The sequence below is a fragment of the Danio rerio genome, chromosome 20 (genome assembly GCF_049306965.1).
Source record: "Danio rerio strain Tuebingen ecotype United States chromosome 20, GRCz12tu, whole genome shotgun sequence".
NCBI lineage: Eukaryota > Metazoa > Chordata > Actinopteri > Cypriniformes > Danionidae > Danio > Danio rerio.
In genome coordinates, this window is record NC_133195.1 from 37,767,975 (window position 1) to 37,794,973 (window position 26,999).

Genomic DNA, 26,999 nt, shown 5'->3' on the forward strand with positions numbered 1-26,999 from the left:
CATTTAATAATGCTAAAGAAGTTTACTATGTATTAATTAGATAATAACCTTACCATTTCGTGAGTGAGTGCATATTCTGTGCTTAAATGGCTATATTTGAATTTCTGTGGTGTTTCGTCTGGTGCAAACAGCCCAATTGCTTATAACTGCAAATCTCCTCACATAGCGTGTTGTTAGGAGACGAGGTACAATCGGCTCACCTTATGTTTACGTTCATATATTTATATTATTTGCTAATTGATATTTTCATATAAAACTGTCTGTCACAGATGCACACTTTGAGAGCCTTCCTGAATGAATAAATGAATGAATGAAATAAGCTGTTTTCCATCAGTGTTGCCAACTATTTTCACAGAAAATGTGCTAAACTCTGGCTAAAAAGTTGCTAAAATGTCACTAGATTGTCATATGTCAATTTGTATATTACTGACGCATCACTTTCAACCATTTCTGTTTGGCTACGGTTAAGAAAGAAGTATTTATATTTGCAATATGCTTTACATATGCATGTCAATTTAACTAAATTTATTGATGTTTGAATACAGTATATCATTATAGATGTGTAGTGAATTTGCAATTATCTCACTGACGTAATAAACTCAGACAAGTTCCAAAACTGTCACTAAAATGTCTGTGATTGTGAACAAAAAATGAATAAATGGACAAATTAAATTGCTAAAACTTAAACAAAGGAGAAGCAGACTGGTTAGACTGTACAAGGGAAATACCTCACACTCGCGGTGCTAAATCATTTGCAATTAGTATGCAGTGGGGGATCTGTTCTCAAGCTGCAGGTAGGAGAGACTGCTGTACTACGACTAGGGTAACTGAGGTAAAGAAGGGCATACGCATCACACACAACTTGTTGAGAAGATTAGGAAAGGTATAAAATAAACACATGAGAGTCTATAAAAATCTCCAGTGACACCAAAAAAGTAGCTAGATTTGCCACTAGTCGATTTTTTGAAAATTTGTCACAAGGGAGATTTGAAAAGTTGCTAAATATGGTGACCAAGTTGCTAAGTTGGCAACACTGTTTTCCACCAAGGTAACCTGGTGTTTAAATATAATTGACTAAACTGGCATTGAGCGGTTAAAAGAACTAAAACAAAGACAGTCGTTCTGGCATGTAACACATTTCCAAAGCAAAATATCTGACTTGAGCAATGTTTTTCAGATAAACATAAATGTTCATTCAGCGTGTTTCTTAAATATCTGCAAACATATTATGCTATTTTTATAATAATAAATAATATAATAATTAATAATTGGAGCACAAATAAAGATATTTATTTTCTTCATTCATTTTCTTTTTGGCTTAGTCCCTTTATTATGAACCGCCAACTTAACCAGCATATGTTTTACGTAGTGGATGCCCTTCCAGCTGCAACCCATCACTGGGAAACACCCATACACTCTCATTCACACACATACACTACGGACAATTTAGCTTACACAATTCCCCTATGGCCCATGTCTTTGGACTGTGGGGGAAACCAGAGTACCCAGAGGAAACCCAGGCGAACACGGGGAGAACATGCAAACTCCACACAGAAATACCAACTGACCCAGCCGAGGCTCAAACCAGCAACCTTCTTGCTGTGAGGCGACAGTGCTACCCAATGAAGATACCTATGAATTATTTTGATTGGGTTGTTTATATTACCTGATCAATGTTTTTATGTCAATTCATAATTTGAAATGATTGTGTTTAGAAAAATGCTTTATTTTCTAATCTTTTTCCAAACGTTTTAGATGAAAAGATTCACTGGAATGCCAAAAATCGTTTAGATTTCATTAAAAACATCTTCATTTCATTTCTGAAGATGAACGAAAGTCTTTTGGGTTTGGACTGATGTGAGGGTGAGAAAATGCTAGCATTATTTTCTTTCTAGGGTGAACTAACCTTTTAATACTGGACTGTGCAGCCACAGTTTTCTTAAATATATATCTCCCCCAGCCAAAATAAAGCTATTTCATGCATTTAACACATAATAAATCATTATTTTTTGCCCCTCTGTCAAATAGTTCCATATGATTCATGCATACTTATGTTATGTCTAAAAGAAACTTTATCTGTCTGTTTAATTTTAGATAGCCAAACCGAACTTGTTACCAAAGTGTTAGGTGATGTTCCCTGCACATTTTTTAACTATGGATAATATAACTCATAAAATAAGATAGCATGTCACTAAAAACCAGCAATAGTGGTTTTATTAATGCAAAAAACTATGTCGTATTTAACAAAACTATATTTAGTCTCACATTCAAATAGGAGTGTGCTTCTCTCAACACATTGAAACATTAATTCAAAACAAAAGTGTATGATTTATTCTGCCTGCTTTATATTTTCATTTCTTTTTTCTTTCTGGCACATAATTTAACACTGCCATCTTTGCTCTGAAGTTTGAACGAATGAACTGCAAATTCATGCTGCTTGTTCTTTGGGTGATGGTGGATATTTCTCACATCTTTTTTTCCTTTCTTGTAACTAAGAATCTGGTCATGCTTGGGCCAAAGACTCTTCCATCTTAATTTAACACAAGCTCACGTTCACTTGGTCTGCCATATGGAGCACACGCATCAGTCTGTCTTCTCGAAGTCTACATTTATCCTTTCCTGAGGTGTTTCTCCTTTAAAGTGCACAAATAACTCCAGATGGATCAAAGATGTGAGTGTGCCTTTAAAAAGCTGCTGTGAAGTGGCAGTGATTGTTTGGCTGGCCGTTGTAGGGCAATTAACCGTGCTTGACTTCTTAACAAAATACAGTTGAGGAACTGATTGGAGGGATGTGTATTTTTTCTTTCTGTGTTGACATGCAGACACAGCTTTTTATTATTATTTTTATTTTTTCAAAGAAAGTGACTAGAGAGAATTAAAGTGACTGTTTAGCTGTTAGTCTGTATTTGTATGCTTTTCCCGTCGGGATGAAGTGTTATGTCATGGTAACACACTGCACCCTGAGGGCAACAGGCCAAATCTGTCAAAGGCGAATGCCAATTTAGATGAGTTAAAAGGTGATATTTGTGAAGGATTACTCAAAGAGAATGAAAAAAAGAAATATGTGAAGTATTTAGGTCATGTTGTGTTTTTAGAATATAAGCAATTCAATATTGAATCAGACGCAGATGTTTATCACCAATACAATTATTTAATTAAAATTAATCGCACATAAATGAATGATCAGATTTTATTGTGCTGAATATATATTTTATTTAAACAGAATAATAATGTTAATATTTATTTTTGTTCTGTTTTTAAAAGCTTTTTTTTGCTAAATGTAATTCTATATTATATTGTATATATAGAAATTTATTCACATGAAGAATACTTATTTTATGATAACATCTTACTGTAAGAAATAGGTGGTGTGGTTGGCAGAATTGTACCATTAAAATTCGATAGAAATGAAAAGTAACAGAAATTTGGTAAAATACATATATTTTTAAATGTATGGCATACAACCATATTTCATTGTTTTTTAAGTACTAAAATCTATACAATGCAACATAAAACTCTAATGTACATCACTGATGAGAAAAAAACATAAACAAGCAAGCCTGTAGCCAGCCTAGTGAAAGGGGGACCTTTTTGCAATTTTTCACTAAATTTCCTTTTTAATTGTGAGGTTTAAATACTGAATTTAGTGACATTTTAAGTATTATTTTTCAACTCGATTAGCTTGTAGGAAGATCATCATACTTGCACATTTTTATACTAAAAAATTTCCTTAAGAGTTAAAATAAAGGAAAATGAAGAAAGAAATACTTATTTTTTAAAGGAGCATTAGGAGAAAAATGAAATGTGTTCAAGTTTGAAATGAAAAACTATAGCCTATTTTCATTTATTAGGCAAATAACAAACTGAGCAGCACATTCAACTTTCCTCTGTCAGAATTTGGTCACTTAAATATTGAACGATCAAAACATAATAACAATAATAATGTATTTTAATAATGTCTCTCTTGTAAAAGGTACATTTGAAAAATCACAAATAACAACAATAGCCTAATTAGTATTAAAATTTGGTCTTTTTTTCAAGAATAAGGCCCAAGATTTAGAATAAACATTTCTTGTAAAATTCCTTGTCTCTATTTACCAACAATACAGTACTAAAAGATGACTTCACTTACTTCAGATTCTGCTTAAAGCCTTTGATGGGTTATTTTCACAAATTATGATGGCTTACTTGTCAAAAGAGGACAAATGAGCTCATGTATGGGACAAATTCTGGACCTTTGTCAGTGGGGGTACCCCCCTAGCTAAGGGCCTGACAAGTGTATCATGCAGGGAATTCTGTCAATTTACAGTTATTTACAGTTAATTGATTAAAAATATATTAACATATTCTCTCTTGAAAAAGAAAAAATGCACAATAATTTCGGCAAACATTAATGCATTGTTACTTGTCATGCCATAAATTGAACAAAAATAAGAACATTATTATTTTTTAATAATATTCTGTTTTGAAGTTCCTGGCAAAATTCTATACGCCTCCCTATAGTGTGTATATTGTCTGGATTTCAAAATATTTTTTGCTGTTTGTTCAAACTACTTATTTAAAATGAGCTGAATCAACACAAGTCTTGAGGGGGGCAAATATTTGTTTTTCTGTCCAATTCACTTAAATTTGTAAAAACAATTACATTAACTTAATGGATTTGTGTCAGGACAGCATGAAGGAATTGTGTTGAACCCAACATTTTTTGCAGTGTATATGACAGCGTTTAAACATTAAATTCCGATACTTGCCAACACTGGCAGCTCAACACCAAACAAATGAAGGTCAAACCCAGAATATCTCACTGATACTGCTGCTAGTATTAGGAAATCAGACATCAGTGTTGCGGCTAACGCAGCAAACTCAAGTTAACTCAGACTAATCCAAAGAAATTAGTGGGCCTCCCAAAGCCTGACACCGAGCGCTGGAGCTCTGCACAATCATGGCAGCTTCTGGCAATAAAGCAAAGAGTGTAATATGATCCAACTGTTTGACGTTTCCTTTTCTCTGAGGATTTCATGCTTTTTATCAGCAAGCTTGCTCTTTCATTAACCTCTGACCTCTCGAGCACGAGGAGCGCAGGATGGCTCAGTCAACGTAAAGAGGGTAATTGGAGCAAGAAGATGAGGATAAACAAAATTAGTCGTCGAATCCAATAGTCTGATGTAGATTTCCTGGAGGACAGATTAAAAACAAACTCTTTTCATGCAATATTCAAAAAATAGTTATGCAGTAGTTAGACAAAAAAAACAATAATAATACAGTCTAACCTGTTTAAACCACTGGCTTATATCCTCTAAGCATATTCTTTTTGTTATTTTATTTAAACCTATTTTACCAAACAGTGCCACAGTTCGTTGTGCAATTATTTAAAATATCCAGGTCAATGGTAACAATAAAAATTGAATTAATAATCAGTTGCAGTGGCGCAGTGGCGCAGTGGGTAGCATGATCACCTCACAGCAAGAAGGTAACTAGTTCAAGCCACGGCTGGTTCAGTTGGCATTTTTGTGTGGAGTTTGCATGTTTTCCCTATGTTTCCAGGTGTTTCTGGTTTCCCACAAAGTTCAAAGACATGTGGTAAATTCAATAATCTAAATTGGCCGTAGTGTATGTGTGTGTAATGTATGGCTGTAGTGTATGGATGTTTCCCAGTGCTGGGTTACAGCTAGAAGTGCATCCGCTGTATAGGTTGGCAGTTCATTCCGCTGTGGCGACCCCTGATTAATAAAGGGACTAAAAGCCAAAAATGAATGAAATGAATAAATGAATGACTGAATTAATAATTTTTCTAAATGTATAATTATTATAAATTTAATGTATTTTATTTAATTTTCACATTTTATATATTTTTTTATTTTGTATATATATTTTATTCTTCATTTATTTATTTAGCGCTGTGACCAAGGTCAACATGGATTTCCTTTTAACTTTTTTTTTAAACATAATTGATTAAATTTATAATATTGAATAAATACCATACAGGGATGTCCAAACTCGGTCCTGGAGGGCCGGTGTTCTGCATTGTTTAGCTTTCAATTCCTTTAACACACTTGTCTTGCCTGGAAGTTTTAGTATACCTAGAAATAGCTTGATTAGCTGGTTTAGGTGTGTTTAATTGGGGTTGAAATTAAAATATGCAGGACACCCCCCCTCCAGGACCGAGTCTGGGCATCCCTGCCATAGAAAGTCTGTCTTAATACTGTATAGACCATTTTAATGTGGTGATGTTATTGGCCCATGAACATTTCCTGCTTGTTATCAAGCTATTTCATAACTGTAACAAGAGCCAGTTCAGTCATAACTTAATGTTAAAACAGCTATTATAACATTATTGATCAATATGTGAACCTTTTTGCATTCTCGTAAGCTACAGAAATGAAAAATGTAAAACAGGAAATACATTAGGAGCATTGTTATTGTTTACATTCCTTAAAATGGTGCAGTTATTGTTGTATTTTTGTTTGTTTTTAGTGAGTCCACGCTTCAAAATCCCAGTGGATGCAGTAAATTACCTTTTTAGCTTACTGTTTATAAATACTGGATACATCTTTTCATTTTTTTAGTAGGGAACGTTTTTATAAAGTTTATTTCCTATAACTATTGCCTGCAACTAAAAACATAAGTACATCATAACATAAAAAAATATTTAATCAAATTTACAAGAAAATTATACAATTATAAACAGTTGTATTTCGTTCGAAATATTATACTCATACAGCATATACAATATCAGTGTAAATAATAAAACAAAACAGACAGGCAACTTCAGAGGGCACACGCGAAGGGGGCCTTTTTAGGGTCTTGAACGTGGCAGTCTTTATACACAAACATGGCGGCCAGATGAGCTCTTAAAATTGTTACCGTATTTGTAGGTAAAAAGGAACATTTAAATCAACAACTATTTGTCTTTGCTAATGCCCGATTTACATTATAGCTGCGAGCAACTCTATAGTGTATTGAAAATGGCTGCTTGGGCTGGATTTTCAGAGGAAGAACTGCGAAAACTGCAGCACAACGGCGAAGTTGGTGAGTACAAGTGCTAAAACTTCACTCGAAAACTTTTTTTCATTCGTGCCGTCTGCATGCATATGTAACCAAATCAATTGAGGTAACGTAAAGTTGGTTTTATATTCACACATTCGGACTTTCTCCTTAATAATTTAATTTTAAAAATTCTTTGCAAATTGTAAATATAGCAAATAATTTAATATTTAATATTAGCAGCCAATGATACGGTCAACCAAATAGTCCTAATGTTGTTTTTGAAGTCATATTTGCATGCGATTTCTGACCGAATATTCAAAATAAAGTGATAAAAAAAACATTGGGACCGTTTCACTGTGCGATAGTGCGAATATAAAGCCAACTTTACCTCAATTACTAAATCGTCATTTATTCTGACTGTATTTTGTAAGTTATTAAGCCAAGACACTGCTGGTGAATAAGGTAAAATGTAGTACTATCAACAGTATTTACTCAGTTTATTAAGTATTTGTTTATGTATTTAAGAATACGTTAAGAAACTGTTTTACATTACAAGAGTTATATTAATGTTACGTTGAAATACGCCAAAGATTTAATGCAAATTATTGCACATTGAACATGAAGTCAGTTAAGTTCAAAATTCTTGGCTTTAATTTTATTTTAATGTTGTTAGTATTATTTTTAGTAAATGTTAAAAACAACAATGTTTTTAGGTGTGGATAACTTTTAAAAAAAATATAAACCTTTCCATAAATCAGAAAATACTGCAAACTGCTAACAAAACATGTTCACTAATTTGCAGAATAAAAATTTGTATATAGTCAGGCAAATTATGTTTGCACATTCCTCTTTTAAAAAGTTGAAATTCACTCACCTTCAGCTTATTCCCATATTTATCAGGGGTTGCCACAGTGGAATGATCTGCCGATTACTATGGCAACAGATGTCTTTCCAACTGCACTTCAGAATACAGATATGAATAAATTTGTTTATGCAAGTGTTGCTTAAGGGTATATTTTTGACATTTAGACTCTGTGCTAAAAATGCAGCAAGAAATTAAAGTGTATATTCTATTGACAATAGATTTAAAACCCAAAAAGGTCAAATTTGACAGGTTCATGTAACAATTTTTTTTTTTTTTTTGCTTACAGTGCTTCGTCTTAAATACATCTCAGAAAGTCTTAAGATATATGCACAAGTTAGTCTCAGATTTTAGGGCTCAGACACTTATTTGAGTAGTGATACCTCTGTTCAAATCATCCTCCAGCAAATCAGGCTGTGTCTGTCACATTGGGTCGTGGCCGGGAACCTGCTCAGACTAACCGGAGCAGACAGCAGCTGCAGCGGGAGAGGGCTCTTCAGCTGGCGGCCAAACAGAAGGAGATCAGTCAGTCTCTTCTATCCGACCAACAGCTTACCAGACCACCAGAGCCACCAGCTTCCAGTCACCCCGCTCCTCCTGCTGAAACACCAGACGAGCAGTCAGTACCGGTCAAGCATGAGGCAGAACCTGTTAAGCCTGACCCAGCATCCCCTGTCCAGTCTATACCACCTGCAGACTTCAAGGAGCTTGACAAACAGGAAGTGGAATTGTTAGTAAGTCCATTTCCTTTGCAAACACTAGCTCAGACACTGTTTATAGCTTACATCTTTATAAAAAGATAGTTTACCCACCCATTTATTGCTGATTTTACTCATTCGACTTTTTTGATTCAGTAGAAAATTTAATAAACACATTTTTGCTGAAATTGTGCCCCCTGGTGATTTTGCTAATTGGCTAGTCCAGGGGTGGCCAACCCTGTTCCTGGAGAGCCACCTTCCTGCTGATTTCAGTTGCTACCCATATCAAACAAACGTGAATCAATTAATTAGGACCTGAACACCACGTGATAATTACAGGCAGGTGTGTTTGATGTGGGTTGCAACTGAAATCTGCAGGAAGGTGGCTCTCCAAGAACAGGGTTGGCCACCCCTGGGCTAGTCAATAGCTAGATGGACTTGGAAAGGCAAATTTAAATGAACACCTGAAATATGCTTATTTTATATAACATTTAACAACTAAATAATGTTTGTGTGCATTGTTGTAACAGGCGGGAGAAGAACCGTCTGCAGCAGTTGCAGTGGGAACAGAGGATCATGGAAGAGAAGAATAAAAAAAGAAAAGCTCTCCTTACAAAGACTATTGCTGAAAAGTAAGAGCAAATCTCTCCTTTCAAACGATCAAAACCCATCTGTCTAAAGTTTAATACTATTTTGAATGTGTGCAAAATCCCTTTTGCAGGTCTAAACAGACACAGGCTGAAGCCATAAAACTGAAGAAGATCCAGAGAGAACTTCAGGTGCTTGATGATTCTGTGTCCAGTGACATTGGGGTTCTCAGAAAACTGATCGAGCAATCCAGCATGGATTATTCCCTGGCATGGTGATTATTATTATTACAGTCTATTCCATGAAAACAAAACAGAGATTTCAGCAGCTTCTTGTTGAAAGTGTCACTTTGTTTAAAGTATGTCACTTTAAAATAGTAGTTGGCCAAACTGAGTACTACTGATCTGATTATTAATATTAATACTGGATATAGTACATTGAATCTGTTAATTCAGGAGTGAAAATGCTGCCCTCTGTAGCCTCTATATATCAATTCAACTAAATTATGAACAAGACAACTGCATGTGCATGTGAATTATTACTTGTAACTTTTGCACAATTTACACTTTTCACACAATATTGCTCCTTTTGAATTTTTTTTTGCAATAAAGTTTAACATTTTTAAATGACAATATAGTGAAGTAAAATTTCAAACTCGGACTCAACTTTAGTATCCCATTTAGAGAAAGTAAAATTGCAGTAAGGTGCCATAACACAGGCAAAGTTCCATGTACACATTAGCAAAATATTACCACAAATCATACAATACATCATATTTAGATGCATCTCCCTCCCCACTGGACTCATTTAATGACCTAATGGCTACCTATTTGCAGGACAATGCCCATTAGGAACTCTAAAATGACATCCTGATGGCAGCAGCTAAAACACGGAGAACAATGGGTGACCTGGAGTGCATAAGATACCCTGAGCTCTCTTTAAAACATAATTATGGTAAATTATCATTGGAACAGTTTAGTTAAAACCGATGACCTTGCCTGCCACCTTCACAAGACTACTCAACCTGTTCTTATTTGACAGACTCGGATTACTGTAACAAGCAAAAATGCAGAAAGATAAAACAGATTCAATAAATTGTTTATAAAACAGTGACACCATAGAGCTGCAAACCCCAAATTATCGAAGTTTCCCAGAAAAAAAAAGTCTTTGAATGTTTTTATTTTTTATAAACAGCCTGGGTGTTATGTCAACATATTGTAGATAAAGACCCCTAGATATTTATGTGTGTCAACAATTTCAATGACCACACCTTTACTAGTTGTTATGCTGGGGGTAGGAGAAGCCTTCCTGTAATCTATCAACATAAATAGTATTCAAACACTTTATGAGCAATGCAGTCTGAATGAAGTAAAAAAGAATTCTAAGCAATCCATCTCATGTACACTTTCCATTTTACGATCTGATAGAAGATGCAGAACCTCACGGTAGAAACGGAACAGACTTTAGAACTCTTTTTATCCCAGTGTCAATCAGACTATTGAACATGGATCGATAGTGTGCTTACGTTTTTTCCTGTATGTAATTCTTTAGGATGTTTGCTTATTTTATCATTTTTATTGTGTCAGAACTTGAAGTGCTCTGAGAGTCCAGGGAAATTTCCCCTTGAGGTACAATAAAGTATACAAACAAATAAATAAACAAACCATTACCAAATTGTTTAATTCTATAAACTACTAAAATTGTCCAAATTCTAAAAAATTTTTTGAAGGCTTCTGTGTGTATGTTCAGTTTTGTCTTTTTTTATGGCGATTTTATGGCTTTTTATGGTTCTTTTTGTTTTTAAAGTGAAATAATAAAAAAGAAACACGAGGCTGCAAAAAATGCTAGTTTTGGAAGAAAATTTTAAATGACTTGAGTTATACTTTTCAGGAAATTCATCTTGGTCTCAAATAGCAAATTTGTCTTGAACTCGGTACACATACAAAAGAGAGGCACCTAACATTTACCAATAACAATGAGATTTAAAAGACCCTTCAAGGTAGTTTGTCATTTAAAATGCTAATGCACACTAGTAGAAAATCGCTTATAACCAATCCTTTTACACAAAAGAACTTTGTATTGCTTTCTAAGCTGGCAGTTAGAGGCTTCTGCATCTGAACTCTTCTATATTCTATGCATATTGTATATGTGTGTGTGTGTAGAGAAAGTGTGAGTATCACTCAGATAATTAATTTTATTTACTTGAAATGCAATATTGCATAAATAAAATTTGAAAAATAATGGAATACTAATGTGTTTCACTTATTCCTCATCATTTACTAGGAATCCTTTATTTTGAAAATGACCCCCTCTATCTATTAGTTAGGCTTTACTGCAAGCTTTTATTTTATTAAATTAACTTGGTTACTTGCTCCGGTTTCCCCCACAATTCCAAAGACGCGCTATAGGTAAATTGGGTAAGCTAAATTGTACATAGTGTATGTGTGTGAAGGAGAGAGTATGGGTGGTTCCCAGTGATGGGTTGCAACTGGAAGGGTATCCGCTGTGTAAAATATATGCTGAATAAGTTGGCGGTTCATTCCACTGTGGTGACCTCAGATTAATAAAGGGACTAAGCCAAAAGGAAAATGAATGTATGAACTTGGTCATTTATTTTTAAAAGAATTCAGTGTTCCTTCACCTCAAGCTTGTATTGATCTTCATACATCTAACTCTACTATCTCTGCCGATCCCTCTCACTGTTAACAGGAAGCGCTTTGAGAAAGCAGAGGCTGAGTATGTTGCCGCTAAGATGGACTTGCACAGGAAGACCGAGGTGAAAGAGCAGCTGACAGAGCACCTGTGTGCAATCATCCAACAGAACGAGCTGCGCAAGGCCCGCAAACTGGAAGAGCTGATGCTGCAGCTGGAGCTAAATGCTGAGGAAGTGCCCAGTCCAGATCAAACGCAACTACAGGACAAACAGAAAGAGCCTGTTACTGAGAACGGTCCTGCAGCAGAGCTGGAGAGATGTACAGAGGCGAATGGCTCAAGTATGAGCAAAGACAGTTCCATTACAGAAACCAAGATCAGCCAAGACAATCAGGAGAGTGAAGCAGCAGATGTTTCAGCAGATGGGCTTCGCTAGCTTCCAAGCATCATTAATTTAAAAGAGGCTTCATAACGCTTTACATAACACTTGCTACCAGCTTTACAAATATCTCTATTGTGTGAGAATGCTGAACAAAAGCAATGATCCTATATTTCTTTATTTAAACATTTTTGGCATTTTTGGATTATACAAAAGCCATGTTGGTGTCTTCTCAAATGCCATGAAGGTAATTCCATTACTACTAACGCTAAAATGCCTTGGCATTATGGGACTCAGATATTGATTGTGATTGTTTTCATTTAAACTGTTACTTGATCCTGAATGTGAGGAGTTAAAACAATGCTGCATCCTTTTATTGTGCTTCATCTGGATGTCATTGTATAATTTAATCTGTCTTGCATTAAGAAAATGGACCACAAATCTCTTGAAAACACTACATTAAATACTAAATACTGTTAATTTTATATCGTTCCATAACTGTGACACTATTCAAAATGAATTAGTGGCAGGCGGTCTGGTGGTAGTTTGTAGTCATGATTTATTTCACATGATGTTGCACAAGTGTATGGTGGGATCTTTTATCTGTATATGGTGGTTGTCTCATAAAAGTAACGTTATGCGAATGTTAACAAATCAATAACAGCAGTTTTTTTTTTCTTGCAAAGCTGATGGTTTACTCAGCAGAGATTGTTTTGTACAGTATGAGGGAAAATTCTATTGGAGTGTGAAAAGTATATAGAATTTAAAAATCTTGTCAAATGCTCTTATAGAGCCCGTCATCAACTATGAAAACATTTTATATAATGGTCAGGATATTTATTTTTAAAAAAGGTTTAGGATATGACTTTTTTTTTTTTTTAAGTAAATTGTAATGTCTTTCGTTTCATTTCATGCGTGCACGAATGGGTGTCAAGGCATATACATATTTTAATGGTTAAATAAAATATTTAAATATCAATCCGTTTTAAGTTTTTTTTTTTTTTTATTGCACTCAAGACTATATACTTTCTAAAAGACCAGTTTACATTTTTGTATGACTTTTAAACATCTAAAGGAGAATGTTTTAATTTGTTGTGAAGATTATGTAAGTTGATTTTATCTTTTTAATAGGATGTAAGCAGTTTTTAGGGAAACATCTTTGCAGTGCTATTATAGATATCAATTAAACATTTAAAGCGTTCAGAAATATATGGACGGCTATTGAGAAATAGAAAAGATTGTTTTGCTATATTATGAATTAAAAGGTGCATAATGCGTTAATGTTTACAAGAGCTACATTAAATATTATAATTCCATGTAATAAGATGAAATCACTAAAATATTACCTGCAGTAGCCTATTACTTTCTTTATATTCTGGTTTGATTGTACAAAACAAGGACTGACAAATTCTGGAAGTAAATACAGGAAAGGAGAAGCACAGTTTGCGAGAGCGCATTTCTGATTTATGTGCCCTCAGTCCGCCGGGACAGGTTGAAAAGACTCCGTAACCCGAGAAACTCTTGGGAAATATAGCGAAAAAAGTTCACAAGATTAACTTTTAGTGAAAAAAATCTGAGTTCTGGCAAAAGTTTCGATCATGAAGATCCACTTGCAAGAAAAGCAAAATACAAAACAACCACTATTAATGACCGATACAAGTTATTATTTGCGCTATTTTTAATAATTTATGATTAAACTTAAATTATATTCCGTATTGCAACCATAAACTCATAAAATACGATACACGTTTTAAAAGCAATTTGCCTATCGTTTTGAGCAAACATGTTTAGCCTACAGGTTTTTATTGTATACAGATTAAATAACGAAAGTATAATAAATAGGCTAAATCGAAACAAAATAAATTCGTGATAATATTTTCAGATAAAGGTATTACACTTATTTAACTGGATTTTAAACATTTTGTTGTCCTATTAATAAACGGTTTATTTATTGCAAAACTTTTATCTCTGTGCTTGTAGCCACCTGAATTCAGCATTCTGACGTGTTAAACATCAAGAGCAGTAGTGCTGTCCATTGACCCCTGGTGCTGATTAGACGACCGCGGGCTCAGTCCGCTTTTATTTCCCAAATTACCATTAACTTATTTTCTTCTGTGCTCGCTCTTTATATCCCGCGCAGGAAACACTTGCAGGCATGCACACGCGTCTTTATGATAGGGACAGGGGAATTAAATAGAGCCGGTCGTTCAACTTGCCATTCAAAACTAGTTAAGATCCTATATGTTTATTGCATTATGAGCAATAATTCTGCTGTGGGATAAATTATGCGCCTTTAAAAATATATATTTTTCTCATTGTTTGGAAAATTAAGGCGGCTCTGGATAGGCTAGGCCATATCAAAACGTTTTTCATATAATAGCAAATGTAGCTATAACCCTTATTTTAAGAGTAGGTCTAATCTGCTTGCTATAGGCTATATCATACCAGTCACATTTGCATCCGAGTTTTCTAGTCTTTAGCGTGGTGTGTGTCCATTAAAATTGGGTTATTTAGGTTAACAGATTTACACAAATTGCTCAGTGCTTTTCGTGCAAGAGGGTCTTGTTTTAACTGCTGTAAATTACCCAGTTATAAACAAATAGAATACGCGCGGTTTTTGATTAATAAAATGTTCGGATTCGTGGATATAAATGAAGCAATTTATGTTTTCCGAGGCGTAAAATGTGGTCCTTATTGTCCTTGTGTGGGGTTTTATTTAGATTAGGTTGCAAATTAATTCCTTTTGTAATGCATGCGTTAAGCTGCATTGTTGAGTCTGTGTTTATTACAATGTCATAATGTCAATTCACAGACTTATGTCATGAGTTATGTTTTCAATTAGCTTACAGACATAGACTTGCGTAAAAAAGTTATATATGGGAACATTCTTAACAGGTAAAAATGCATTTGGAAAATACAATTATAAAATGATTTGTCAGTTGTTGTTTTTTTTTCAGTTGGAGCTAAAGACTTTCATTTCATTGTTCTGTCCATAGATTCCCGCTGTTAAATTGGGGATTGTGATTCATAGACATGAAAACATCATGCAGTTGAACAAAATATTAAAATGTCAATTATAAGCATTAAACGACCTTCTTTTATTTCAATCTCAGCAATCGCAAACTGAATGGAAACAAGTTGGAAGTGCATTGGACAACTATGCCTTGATATTAAATAAATAAAATTTGATATATCTGTATTAATTTTGATTTCGGCCTTAATCAAAAAGCATCAGGAAACTGAAAAATATGTTGTATTTTGTTTTTAACGGGTCAGAAACAGATGTAGGCTACATAATGGTACTAAATTGGCACATCTGAGTTCAAACGATGACGGACATCTGTCACAAGATCTGAAATATAAATAAAAAATAAAAATAAAACTTTTGCTGGTTGTGGTTGAAAGGGGATGGATTTTATTGACTGTCTTCTATCGCACAAGTCCTCACCCCGACAGCAGGCCTTTTTGAGAGAAGTCGCTTGTAGAGAAGCTGGCAGCTGAGGGAATTTAGAGGGAAAACTAATGATGAAAAAGGTCTACTCCATCCCAACAGCGGCTTAATTAAATACATGGAAAGAACGAAAGGAGCACATCTGGTTTCAATCCGTTTTCCTTTGATGGCATCAAGTGTTCTTTTCCCAGATCTGGGGCTGTAAGCTACGGGATGCCTGTGCATGGCAGTGAGGAGCCTCTTGCCATTGAAACACACGGACATCTACCTTGTGAAAGCCACCGCTTATAACTCAGCAAGTGGCCGGACACTACTCCCGTCTTAACTATACGTTGAAGACAGGATCTTTATCCTGTTGTTGTTTTCAACTGTAATTTAGGCTACATTTTAAAAAAAAAAATCTAATTGTGTAAAGTTTGAGCAAAAAACTTTCCACAAACTCAAAACTTTGAACGTCAGTTATTTGCGTTCTTGGTTATCAGATTGTAGTGGGAATGTAGGCTACGACCTTGATTTTTTTTCGTTCACAAAAACAGCGACGCAGAGGTTATTTAAATGGCTATATGTTGTCTCCGATTCATTTCCATAAATTTTATCATGGCACCTGAAGACCCCCTAAACTTTGTGAGAAGTTAAAAATGATGTGTTATTCCACTGATCTAGACTGTAATTTTTATTTGATATTTTTGCAAAAGTTGCTTACTTAAAAATATAGGGTGAAATAAAATCTGGGACACTTTTTGCAATCTTGATTTCAGCTGTTTTTCAATGTCTATCCAACTAATTAGAACAACATATTAGACTTTTCTGAAACCCCTAAGATGTTTTCTAACCACACAAGAAAACATAATGTAGATATTAAAGAGCCATGCCACACCTATTTTGTGTCAAAAAAAAATTCTGCCTGAATTTGATAATCTGGGACAGGTCACTCCGTAATTTGAGACGCTTATTTGGGCTGAAAAAGTATTAAAAGCCATATTAATGCATGCCAAACACCATTTTACCTATTTTTAAAAAGAATTTGTGTGTGAGTATGTGTGTTAAAGTTACAATTTAAAAAAAATCTTGCTTCTGATTCATTGCCATAAATCTAATTCACCTGACGATCTCTTAACGTTTGTGAGAAGTTAAATGACGTGTACATGTGTAGCTTTTCGATTGACCAAAAATTTTTGTTTTTTTATTTTTATAAAAGTTACTTTCTTAAAAATATAGGTCATTTATTGGCATCAGTGGTGAAAAACAACCATTTCATTTCACAAAAGTTTCAATACATTGTGATTTTTTTCTTCGCAAACTGAAAAAACAAGCTCTTTCGAAAACCCAAATTTTCATATATGGCATATATGGTTTTTGGACTAACGTTTAGGTGTATTCCGGTTGTGCGAAATGATATCAGGTGACAGATTCAGAGATCAGGGAGGGTTAACCTTCGAAGAAGGAAGCTGTGATGGAGGAGGAGGGGGACTGTTAAACGTCAAAGACAGCACAAAGTCTTTTGCCACGTAATTACGAGAGCCTTTCAGCTCCATCTTCTCTCCCAGGGGTCTCAATTTTTCATTTACAATCCACTCCACTGCATGCCAGTGAGCTCGCCGTTTGAAGTGCCAGAGTGTGTGTGTGCGTGAGCAGAGCACGGCGTGGAGCAGAGCAGAGAGCCAACTGCTCCGGGAAGGCGGTGGAGTGAAGTGCAGTGCCCTGCCTCCTCTCGACGCTTTACACACATGCATCTGAAAGGCATCAGCATTTCTGGATCGGCGCTCAGTCAACAACTCCGTGGAGCTCGAGGAGTTTTTTTTCTTATTGACTACATTGACAAAAGAGATTACATGGCTCTGAGTAAACGGAATCAACAGACGTCGTGGTCATCACAGTCACGTTAAGTTATACAAAGTTTTAGACTAGGTTAACTCAACCTGGATCTGTAGGAGCTGCTTTCCTATAGGTAACGACCAAGAGACGGAGGCCCCGTTTTGAAGGCAATGACTATCTTGAGTTTGCCTTAAATATATGCAAGGAGGAACTGTTTTGGTTAGTATAATACACTTGCCAATTTTTATCGTATTTGCGTCATGACTTCTAGCTATGCACATGTAATGGACAGACAAGCAACCATATCCAGCAGACTGGAGAGTCCCATTACAGCCAACCTGGAAAACCTGCAAGCCAAAAAGAACTTCTCGGTGAGCCACCTGTTGGATCTAGAGGAGGCAAGAGAAATGGTCGGTTCTCAGGTGGATGAAAGTGTTGGCGAAACGGGCAGGACTATGCTGGAATCTCCGGGTTTAACGAGTGGCAGTGATACAACACAACAAGAGAGTAAGTGTCTGCTCATAGAAAAACCAACAAGTGTTGTTGTACAACCTATAAATATATAAAATAATATCCAACGGAGACAAACACAACCTACAAAAATCTAGGGTAGATTTTTTTTTATTTAATTCTGCATTAATAGAGACGCAATGACCCATAACTGAATGGTTACTTTCAAAGTCACACGTGATGTGTAGTCTCTTTCCAAAAATAACAGTATACTAACACAAATAAACAAGAAAAGAACACCAAAGAAAAGAGTGAAAAAATAATTCGGCGCGAGAAAAGTTTATGGGTCGTCAAGGCATTTTGTACATAATTTATGATTGTTGACATTCCAGCCTGTAATGCATTAATGAAAATGTGGCCCCGTAAATATCGTGAGTGTTGTATTTGGTTTTATGTGTAGACTTGCTTCCTGACATTGACTTTTATTATTTAATTGGGTATTTATGTATTATTAGTCATGTTGCAACGTGTTTGGATAAAAATGTTATGAAAGGAAATTAAGCTGTCATAAAAAAGAGCGACATTAAGGAATGTCGCAGAAAAAAAGAAAATCCTAAATTTTCTGGACCTTTTCAGTTCGTTTAAACAATATAATTTGTAATCATTATTCTGCATCCGGAGAACATGCATACGCGATTATGGTATCGAATAGCAAACTTCCATTACTTAGGTCTCTTAATATAAATCGTATTTAACACGTTTAGGCGGTCAAAAAAAGAAATAACCAATTTTTATTTTGGCCTGTTGCGGTCTTGCAGAATGATATGTTAGGTTACTTGGTAACTGTTTAATTTACCTCTTGTTAGAAAATTAGGCTACATCACATCTTACTTCTACCTTTTTTACACTGGGATTTTTTAACCGTAACAATATAGCTAAATATTTGATTGTTAATTGCGTTTTTATTAATGAAATTACAAAGTTATATTTAGCAGTTTTTATTGTTATAAATCACAAATGAAAGTAAAATATAATAGGGAAAATAAAATTGAGGTTGTCGTCACTATTCTGTTTTTATGCACGAGTCTGCATGTTTTTCCCGTTTTATTCCCATGCTCGCATAAAAAGAAAATACACGGGCTTTCATTTAGCAAATCAACATTACACAAACATCATTTCACATAACAATAAACTCGAAAAAAGGGTTTGGTTTTACATTATTTGTTTTAAGATTTTGCCGAATTAATCCTCAAATCTGATAAAAGTCTCATAGGAATAATAATAATTATTATTATTATTATCATTATTATTATTATTATTATCAGTAGTAGTAGTATTAGTAGTAGTAGTAGTAGTATGTGCCTATTATAATAAGTATTAATTACAAATTCCGAAAAAAAAGTAAATATGCGCCACAAAAACGTAATAAAATCCACAAGGCATTACAACATTAAGGAATATAGTATTGTTTTAGATATTATTACAAACACTCGTTAATTATTTGACAGCTTTTTTAAAAAAAACAAATCTTGGAGTAATTTAGTAGTGGCATGTTTAAGTTTCCCCTTAACAAGCCAATTCTCCATTAAACAGCTTGAGTTTTCATTTAAATGTAGCAAACAGGAAGTTTAAATAGTAATTAAACTGACCTTAACTGGTGATTCTGAAACTCTAATAAAATGCTGGCATTTAACAATCTTTCCAACTGGCCTAGAGGGACCATACCCCTGCTACGCCTAGGTCAAATGTCAATTTTTTTCCTGTGATCCTTTAAGGAAAATTATGATGGTGGAACTACTGTTGTCATGAAAAGCAAAAAACACTGCAGTTTGTCTGTGCTGTCAGCTGAATGATTATTGAGTCTCCTGAGAATCTAAGTTACTTCTGTTCTGTTGGCTGTAAAGTTGGGATACTTAGGGAAATACATGCTTTAAGCATTTTATGATAACATATCTGTTCTGAAATACATTTTTCCATTTTTTATTATTTATTTATCACCTGATTGTAAAAAACGTGCAACAAAAGTTGGCATTTTGCTATGCTATTAATCAGAATGAGAAAATGTAACACTAGTTGCTTTTCTCATCAGAATAAACAAAGCAAAAGTTAGTCCAAAGCACTCGAAAAAAGTGGAGAAAATATTTGTGGAGAATGTGAAGAAAAGCCTTTTTTGACATGGCTATTCCGTAAAACTGCTTTTTTTATTCTTTATTTTAAAGGAATAGCCATGTCAATAAAGGCTTTAAATATTTTTTCCAGATTTTTCGAGTGCCTTGGGCTGACATTTACTGTTTATTCTGATGAATCCCGGACCCAAAGAGCCCCGACACATTATTTAAGCTACCTCTGAGCACTTTTTGTTTGATTTTGGATTTTATTTTTCTTCTTTACTGCAAACTGAAGAATAAACAAAATAAGCAAAAATATAGAATGTAGTTTTTTTTGTAGTAGAAGCAGCAATTAGTCAAAACAATTCTATGATAATACACAAAAAAAGACAAAAAAAATAGTAATAAATGACTGGACAGTTAAAATGCAAATCAGTGCCTGTTCATGGTTTATGGTCTTGTGAGAAATATATAAACAAAGCATTTTCATTACATTTGTACAGTAATTTAAAAATAACTGGGATCACTTAAGTGTAAATTTGTTTTAAATGTGTTAAATTCTATTTTTCAAGTCAATGTAAAAGAAAACTAAATTAATTAAATTAAATTCAGATTGTATTTTAATATGTTATGTCTGTAATTTTACCTTGCAAAAACATATCAGTGAGATATAATCCTAAATTAAATATAATCTTTTAAAATATTTATATTTTTACTTGTTAAAGATTTGAAATCGACAGCATTTAGAAGACATTTAGGAAATTAATTTTGAATTATCTAAAAGCTCCAGCTCCTTAGGTAACTAACTGTACATGTGTGTGTATACAGATGAGCAGCTGAACTCAGAAGAAAAGAAGAAGCGGAAACAGCGGAGGAATAGAACCACGTTTAACAGCAGCCAGCTGCAGGCGCTGGAGCGAGTGTTTGAGCGGACACACTACCCAGATGCCTTTGTTAGAGAGGACTTGGCACGTAGGGTCAATCTTACTGAGGCTAGAGTTCAGGTAAACTTCACACCTCACAATCATCAATGACTGTCAACTAGGTTTTCAGTTCACTGGTTGATTCGAGAACACATATTTTGCAAATCTAAGAAATATACAAAAAATGTACGGGTAATTCTACAAAAGAGCCTATATAAATAAAAGCTCAGAAAAAGAAGATTAAACCACTCGCCTACTTCGGGGTTTCAGCAGGGATTGCAGTTACAGATGAACGTGATGTTAACACTGGAGCTTTGTGTTGTCATCGGCCCTATCGTCAGAGTTCAGCTCGATTGTTTAAAAAGCCTCAGTCGATCAATCGGCCTCTCAGCACACATGCTGTAGGCCGCAGCCAGTCTCTGCATTCTCCTGTAATGAGACTGTTTTTGTAGAAAGATGGGGATTATTCCCGTTTATAGATCAAGAGAAGGAAGGGGAGAACGAAAGGAAAGAAATAGAACAAACACATCTGCAATTAATGTATCCCAGAAAGGGAGCAATACAGAAATGCTTTGATAAAAGAGACTTTGAGCTCATTCCTCAGGCGCTGCGTAACCGGACACTGTGCCTCCACCAGGCCTGCATGGTGCTGCAGCCAAGGCTTCGAGATCTGGGCTTCCCGCTCTGTCTTCAACCATGTTTCACAAGCGCGTTTGGTCAGTCTTTAAGCCTCTGATGTGTCTTCTGCACACAAAAAAGTGGACATGTGTGCACCAGCAGATCAGACGGAATTTTGAAAAAGCTCTGCAAAATATTGCTGAAATTAAAAGGAATGGCTTCAAAGTATTTGACTGATTTATTACTCGGCTATAACAGTATTGCTGAAACAAAAGTTGGATATTTTGCAAAAACGGCAAATGCATTTCTAATACATTTCTGTTTAAAAATCCTTCATGTAATGGAAACTGATTGTGAAACGTGCAAAAAAGTGATTGTGATACACACAAAAATTCTAGCTATCATTTTAAGTATTAACTCTCTCTATTAACTAGTAGCTTATTACCTCCTTATTAAAGAAATGTGTTGTGTATTTGTACTTATAAAGTGCTTCTCCTAAATAATGCCCAAACCCAACTACTACCATAGTATTTATTAATTAGGAGTTTTTTAAGCTAATTAATGGTTTAAGTTAATGATTTGTTAATCGTGACAATTGTATCTCAAAATAAAGTGACTAAATTCCGATAGAGTATAAAAAGTGCCCTAAAAAGATAAAACTGAAAACATTTAAGTATTAATCCTCTCTATTGACTAGTAGCTCATTACCTCGTTATTAATAAAGAAATTTGTTGTGTATTTGTACACATAAAGTGCTTCTCCTACCTAATGCCTAAACCCAACTACTACCTAATGACTAATTACGTTTTTATTGAGCTAATTCAATTCATCTTTATTTCTATAGCGCTTTTACAATGTAGATTGTGTCAAAGCAGCTTCACATACTGTAGAAGATTATAGTAAATTGAAAAAGTGTCAGTTCACTTTTTAGTGTGGTTTATGTTCACTGCTGTTAATTAAGGGTTGAAGTTAAAGGTTTGTTAATAATGAGAATTAAATCTCAAAATAAAGTGACTCAATTCCAAAGAACTATAAAGATGAAACTGAAAACATTAAAGTACTAATTCTCTCTATTAACTAGTAGCCTTTTACCTGCAGATTATAATAGAAATGTGTTGTGTATTTGTACTTATAAAGTGCTTCTTTTATCTAATGCCTAAACGAAACTACTACCTTAGTAATGATTAATTAGGAGTTTATTGAGCTAATTAATGGTTTAAGTTAAGAGTTTGGTAATAATAATTATTCCTCAAATTAAAGTGACTCAATTCCTACCAAGTTTAAAAAGTGTCCTAAAAAGATAAAACTCAAAACATTTAAGTACTAATTCTCTCTATTAACTGGTAGCCTGTTACCAGCATATTATAATAGAAATGTGTTGTGTATTTGTACTTATAAAGTGCTTCTTCTACCTAATGCCTAAACCCAACTGCTACCTTAGTAAGGATTAATTAAGAGTTTATTGAGCTAATTAATGGTTTAAATTAATGATTTGTTAATAGTGAGAATTGTACCTCAAAATAAAGTGTGACTCAATTCCTACCGAGTTTTAAAAAGTGTCATAAAAAGGTCAAACTGAAAACATTTAAGTACTAATTCTATCTATTAACTAGTAGCTTATTACCTGCATCAGAGCTGTAGCAACCAGGGGGACAGGGGGAATACATCCCCCTCACGATTAGAGAGAGATCATTTAGAAGCAGATGATTAAAAATAAAATGAACATAAAACTTTGGATCTCATTCAGCTGTCCCCTCACTTTTAAAATGTCTGCTAATCCCCTAACCATATTATTATAGAAATTTGTTGTGTATTTGTACTTATAAAGTGCTTCTCCTAATTCTTCTGAGCTACTTTATGGTTTAAGTTAAAGGTTTGCTAAAAATGAGAATTGTACCTCAAAATAAAGTGTGACCCAATTCACATTTCAGTTAAAAAAAAAAAAGTTACCTAAGTGAAACTGAGAACATGCTTCCTGATTTATTTGCTAAAAAATTTACTTGCCATTTTTTTCTTAATCAGATCAGTATGGAATCAAACATATCTAGTCAGTAACAATCCCAAGCAGAAAAGTCTATCATCACAGAAAGATGAAACGTCATTGCTTTGATCTGTCATATATTTTATACCAGTTATGCTTTGAGTCTAAGAATCTGCTTTGCTCTGCAATTTATCTTTCATCGCTGTGCGCTAAATATCCCGAGTAACCACTGTACTGTGTCATTTCGGCTTATGTTCTTATAGGTGTGGTTCCAAAATAGACGGGCAAAGTTTCGGCGGAATGAGCGGGCGATGCTGGCCAGTAAGAACGCTTCACTTCTTAAATCCTATTCAGGAGACGTAACAGCAGTGGAACAGCCTATCGTGCCCCGACCCGCACCACGTCCAAATGACTACCTATCCTGGGGAAGCGCAGCCCCATACAGGTAACCCTCTGAATCATTTTCATCTGAGCACTTTGGTTTCATTTCATTTCCTCTCTGTATGTCTTCTGCTCTCCTGCTGTGACTTCATCTTCGCCTGCTCATGTTTTCTTCTTCAAAACGTATTAAATTAGATTTTTTTTCAGTTGCACAATTTCAATCTTAAGCTTGTTTTCTTTTGGTGGAGTCGTTGGGCCGTGCCGGCAAACAAACATGAACGGCGATGCCCTGATTTTCCCATAGTTCAATAGTAGAAAGTAACACAAGAAGCAGCTAGTGAGCTGTTTTTTTTGCCACTCTTTGTTGAAGTGACGGTGGGCCGATCCCCTGATGATGAAGTGATAATCTGAAAACAAACCATATTAAATCCGCATGTGACCCTCATGACCTTTGGGCCATAGGATACAAATTGACTCTCAGAGGAGGAAAAGTCCATTGGGCAGGATTTTTTGTGACTCTAGTTACACAATGGTTTTGATTTACGGTAATCATCATGCTTAAATGCGTATAGAGTAACTATACTGCCACTCCGGCCAAATATCTTTTTCCCAGCAGCTGAAACACGCAACTCGACCGGGAACACTTTCTGGCGTGGATATGCATTGACCATTGACCATGCCAGTAAAACAAGCTTGCACAATTTCAACGCACACAATTTGCTGCACAGATATAATGCATACATATTAATGCACTATTTATGAAGATTTATTAACTATTTATATATTCTTAAGCTGGTACCCAAGGCCGGAGGGAGGGCCAATGCGAGTGCCACAGAAAATGCTGCCCACAGAAAGCAAGTACTTTTTACTTTTTTATACACATATGGGTTCACATAAAGATAACAGTAATTTAAAAATGGGGCTTGTTTCTCATACATTTTTGATTGTTTTTGTAACGGATGTAACATTAAAACTGACCTTTTTTTTATATCTTATTTTCAGCACCATGGCAACCTACCCACCCACTTGTGCCAACACCACTTCCACCCAGGGAATGAATATGGCCAATAGCATTGCTAATCTGAGACTGAAGGCCAAAGAATACAACCTCAACCAGGTGCCTACTGTCAACTAAGCCTGAAAAGAGGGACGGAATGAGGGGACGTAAAAAAGGAAGACACACTGAGAAGAGAAGATCTCAGAAGAGCTGGACTGGTTTAGCGGTAACAGTGATTTTTCTGGCTTTCTGCAGTGTTAAAGCAGAGTGGATATGACTTTTGGCCCCCTCCTTAAACAATGAAATTGCGTTGTTGTCCCTCTCAATTGGCTTTTTTCTTCATCATAGATTAAGGTACGTTTTTGAGAAACTCAATCTCATTTTGTACTGATATGAAGATTGTAAAGACAGCACATGTTCTGCTTTTTGGAGATCAAATCAACGAGAAGGGCTCCGCTAAATCACAAAGAAGTGGCAGACGAAGTGCCTGGATGCTGTATGCTGTTCTTTCCATGTTCTTTTTGGCTTTATTTTGGGTCATCCGGATGGAAAGTAAAGAAACTTTCAAGGAACACAATGGAGGACTGTTTTGCGCCATTCACCACTGAATGGTTTAAATTACACCAGAATTTTAATGTGGAGATTTGGCAACAAAGTGGCTTAAAATGTCTCCACGTCTGCCTTTGGTAAAATAAAGACACATTTGTGGACTATAATCAGTATATGAGATGTTTACAACTGTCAGTGCTAACGGAAGCATTAGGGCCGGATTACATATTTTTAGGTCTGAATATTACACCACTCTTTAAGGTTAATACGGTTCCCCATGGTGACATATGTATCTGTTCACAGTACACAATTATGTTTCAGTTTTGCCACAGGTGACTTTTTTTCATTTATTTTATTTTCTTCTTATATTTGGAAACTATATAGTAATAAAACATTTTTAAGAAATAACTCTTATGTTATTGTGATTGACAATCCTGCAGCTAAATAGATTGTGCCATTTTAGCTAAATACTCACATTTGAGGAGCTGTTGCAGGCAATAGTATTACTAGAATCAGGACCTTATTATAATATATCCACATGTAACATTTCCTGATTTATGTTAAACACCAGTGCTAAAAAATAAGTTGTGCAAATTAATTTAGTTCTATCTTATAAATGTTGATGGTTATAAACATTTTTTATTATTATTTGTTCTGAAACTATGTGAGAATGAAACTAGATTTTTAGATTTATTTTATATTAATTAAACATTTCTGACCTGTTTTACAGGTAAATTCTTTTAATAGAAAACACTATCAGGAATGATTTTACAGCATGTTAAATGCAATGGCTGTTTTTTTTTAGCTAATCCTGGTTGTGCTATAAATAAACTCTATTTCTTCCACTTTTAATTAAAACTAAATTAAACTGGATTTATATAAATGTTTTGATAAAAGTTTACTATATATATATATATATATATATATATATATATATATATATATATATATATATATATATATATATATATATATATATATATATTATAATCAAGTAAAAAAAAATTATAATGAACACCTCATCAGCATGTTATGATTAGATAATAGATGTAATACTCTCTTATTGTGCTGGGAGAACAATGTGATGAAAGGAATATTTGAGAATTAATTTCCACTGTAACCCAATCCTTTAAACTCAATATTTGTTGACTGTACATGCGAATGACATCGCTTTGCCCAATTTAAAGCATTTTAGTTTCAAGTCCAACAAAATGTAAATTAATTTACAACAGTAAATGTGTTTGGAACGTGAATCCTACTTACTATGATAACTTCTTTATTTACATTTCTTTTATTCCTATAAGTTAAAATAAAGCAAACAATAGCTGACCTCAAACAAACTGAACTGCATTCATAAATACAAGCAAAAAGTGACAAAATGATAAGAGATGTATGCTGAATCACCCAAAAAATGCATCTGTCTTCCTTAGATCTAAATTTCATTGCAACAAAAATAATTCAGTAATATTTCCCTCGTGTCTATGAAACTAAATAAAAGCTTTATTAAAATAAATTATCATCACTTATTCCAACATCTAAAACACAATGTGATCCAAACAG

The 26,999-nt window shown here is 34.5% G+C and overlaps 2 protein-coding genes and 1 long non-coding RNA gene across 39 annotated transcripts in view; 2 read left to right on the plus strand and 1 right to left on the minus strand.

The window, feature by feature from the left end:
* LOC103909331 (uncharacterized) overlaps window positions 1–26,999 on the minus strand; it is an 81,061-nt gene that overhangs the window by 37,683 nt on the left and 16,379 nt on the right. For 5 of the 31 annotated variants that reach the window (XR_012395937.1, XR_012395944.1, XR_012395936.1 and 2 more), the window contains exons 4-6: window positions 21,167–21,657; window positions 8,233–8,449; window positions 7,862–7,942 (exon numbers count right to left, since the gene is read on the minus strand). This is a non-coding gene — a long non-coding RNA (uncharacterized lncRNA). Of the gene's footprint in view, window positions 1–3,134; window positions 4,953–5,060; window positions 5,175–7,861; window positions 7,948–8,130; window positions 8,450–21,166; window positions 21,658–26,999 lie in introns of those variants that run through there. The other 26 variants (XR_012395935.1, XR_012395933.1, XR_012395921.1 and 23 more) reach the window with 16 other exon arrangements.
* Window positions 6,818–13,145, plus strand: gorab (golgin, rab6-interacting). 5 transcript variants are annotated; one of them, NM_001431147.1, is made up of 5 exons: window positions 6,818–7,029; window positions 8,255–8,583; window positions 9,078–9,179; window positions 9,269–9,409; window positions 11,845–13,145. In NM_001431147.1, the coding sequence occupies exons 3-5, from the start codon at window positions 9,124–9,126 to the stop codon at window positions 12,221–12,223; spliced, it is 576 nt and encodes a 191-aa protein (NP_001418076.1). In that variant the 5' UTR covers window positions 6,818–7,029; window positions 8,255–8,583; window positions 9,078–9,123; the 3' UTR covers window positions 12,224–13,145. The 5 variants fall into 5 exon arrangements, with proteins under 5 accessions (NP_001418076.1, NP_956679.2, XP_073788323.1 ...); NM_200385.2 differs by having other exon boundaries at window positions 8,255–8,579; XM_073932222.1 differs by having other exon boundaries at window positions 6,823–7,029; window positions 8,139–8,583.
* prrx1b (paired related homeobox 1b) lies at window positions 17,230–26,692 on the plus strand. 3 transcript variants are annotated; one of them, XM_017352441.3, is made up of 5 exons: window positions 17,230–17,939; window positions 20,819–20,994; window positions 23,776–23,957; window positions 24,686–24,751; window positions 24,896–25,847. In XM_017352441.3, exons 1-5 carry the CDS (start codon window positions 17,693–17,695, stop codon window positions 25,026–25,028), a joined length of 804 nt encoding a protein of 267 aa, XP_017207930.1. In that variant the 5' UTR covers window positions 17,230–17,692; the 3' UTR covers window positions 25,029–25,847.

Coding starts and splice junctions, on each gene's coding strand:
- prrx1b (XM_017352441.3), top strand. CDS start 17,693: ATGACTTCTAGCTATGCACATGTAATGGACAGACAAGCAACCATATCC. Junction 20,995..23,775: donor TTACTGAGGCTAGAGTTCAG/GTAAACTTCACA, acceptor ATGTTCTTATAG/GTGTGGTTCCAAAATAGACG. Junction 23,958..24,685: donor GGAAGCGCAGCCCCATACAG/GTAACCCTCTGA, acceptor TATATTCTTAAG/CTGGTACCCAAGGCCGGAGG.
- gorab (NM_200385.2), top strand. CDS start 6,966: ATGGCTGCTTGGGCTGGATTTTCAGAGGAAGAACTGCGAAAACTGCAG. Junction 7,030..8,254: donor GCAGCACAACGGCGAAGTTG/GTGAGTACAAGT, acceptor ATCATCCTCCAG/CAAATCAGGCTGTGTCTGTC. Junction 9,180..9,268: donor ACAAAGACTATTGCTGAAAA/GTAAGAGCAAAT, acceptor TCCCTTTTGCAG/GTCTAAACAGACACAGGCTG.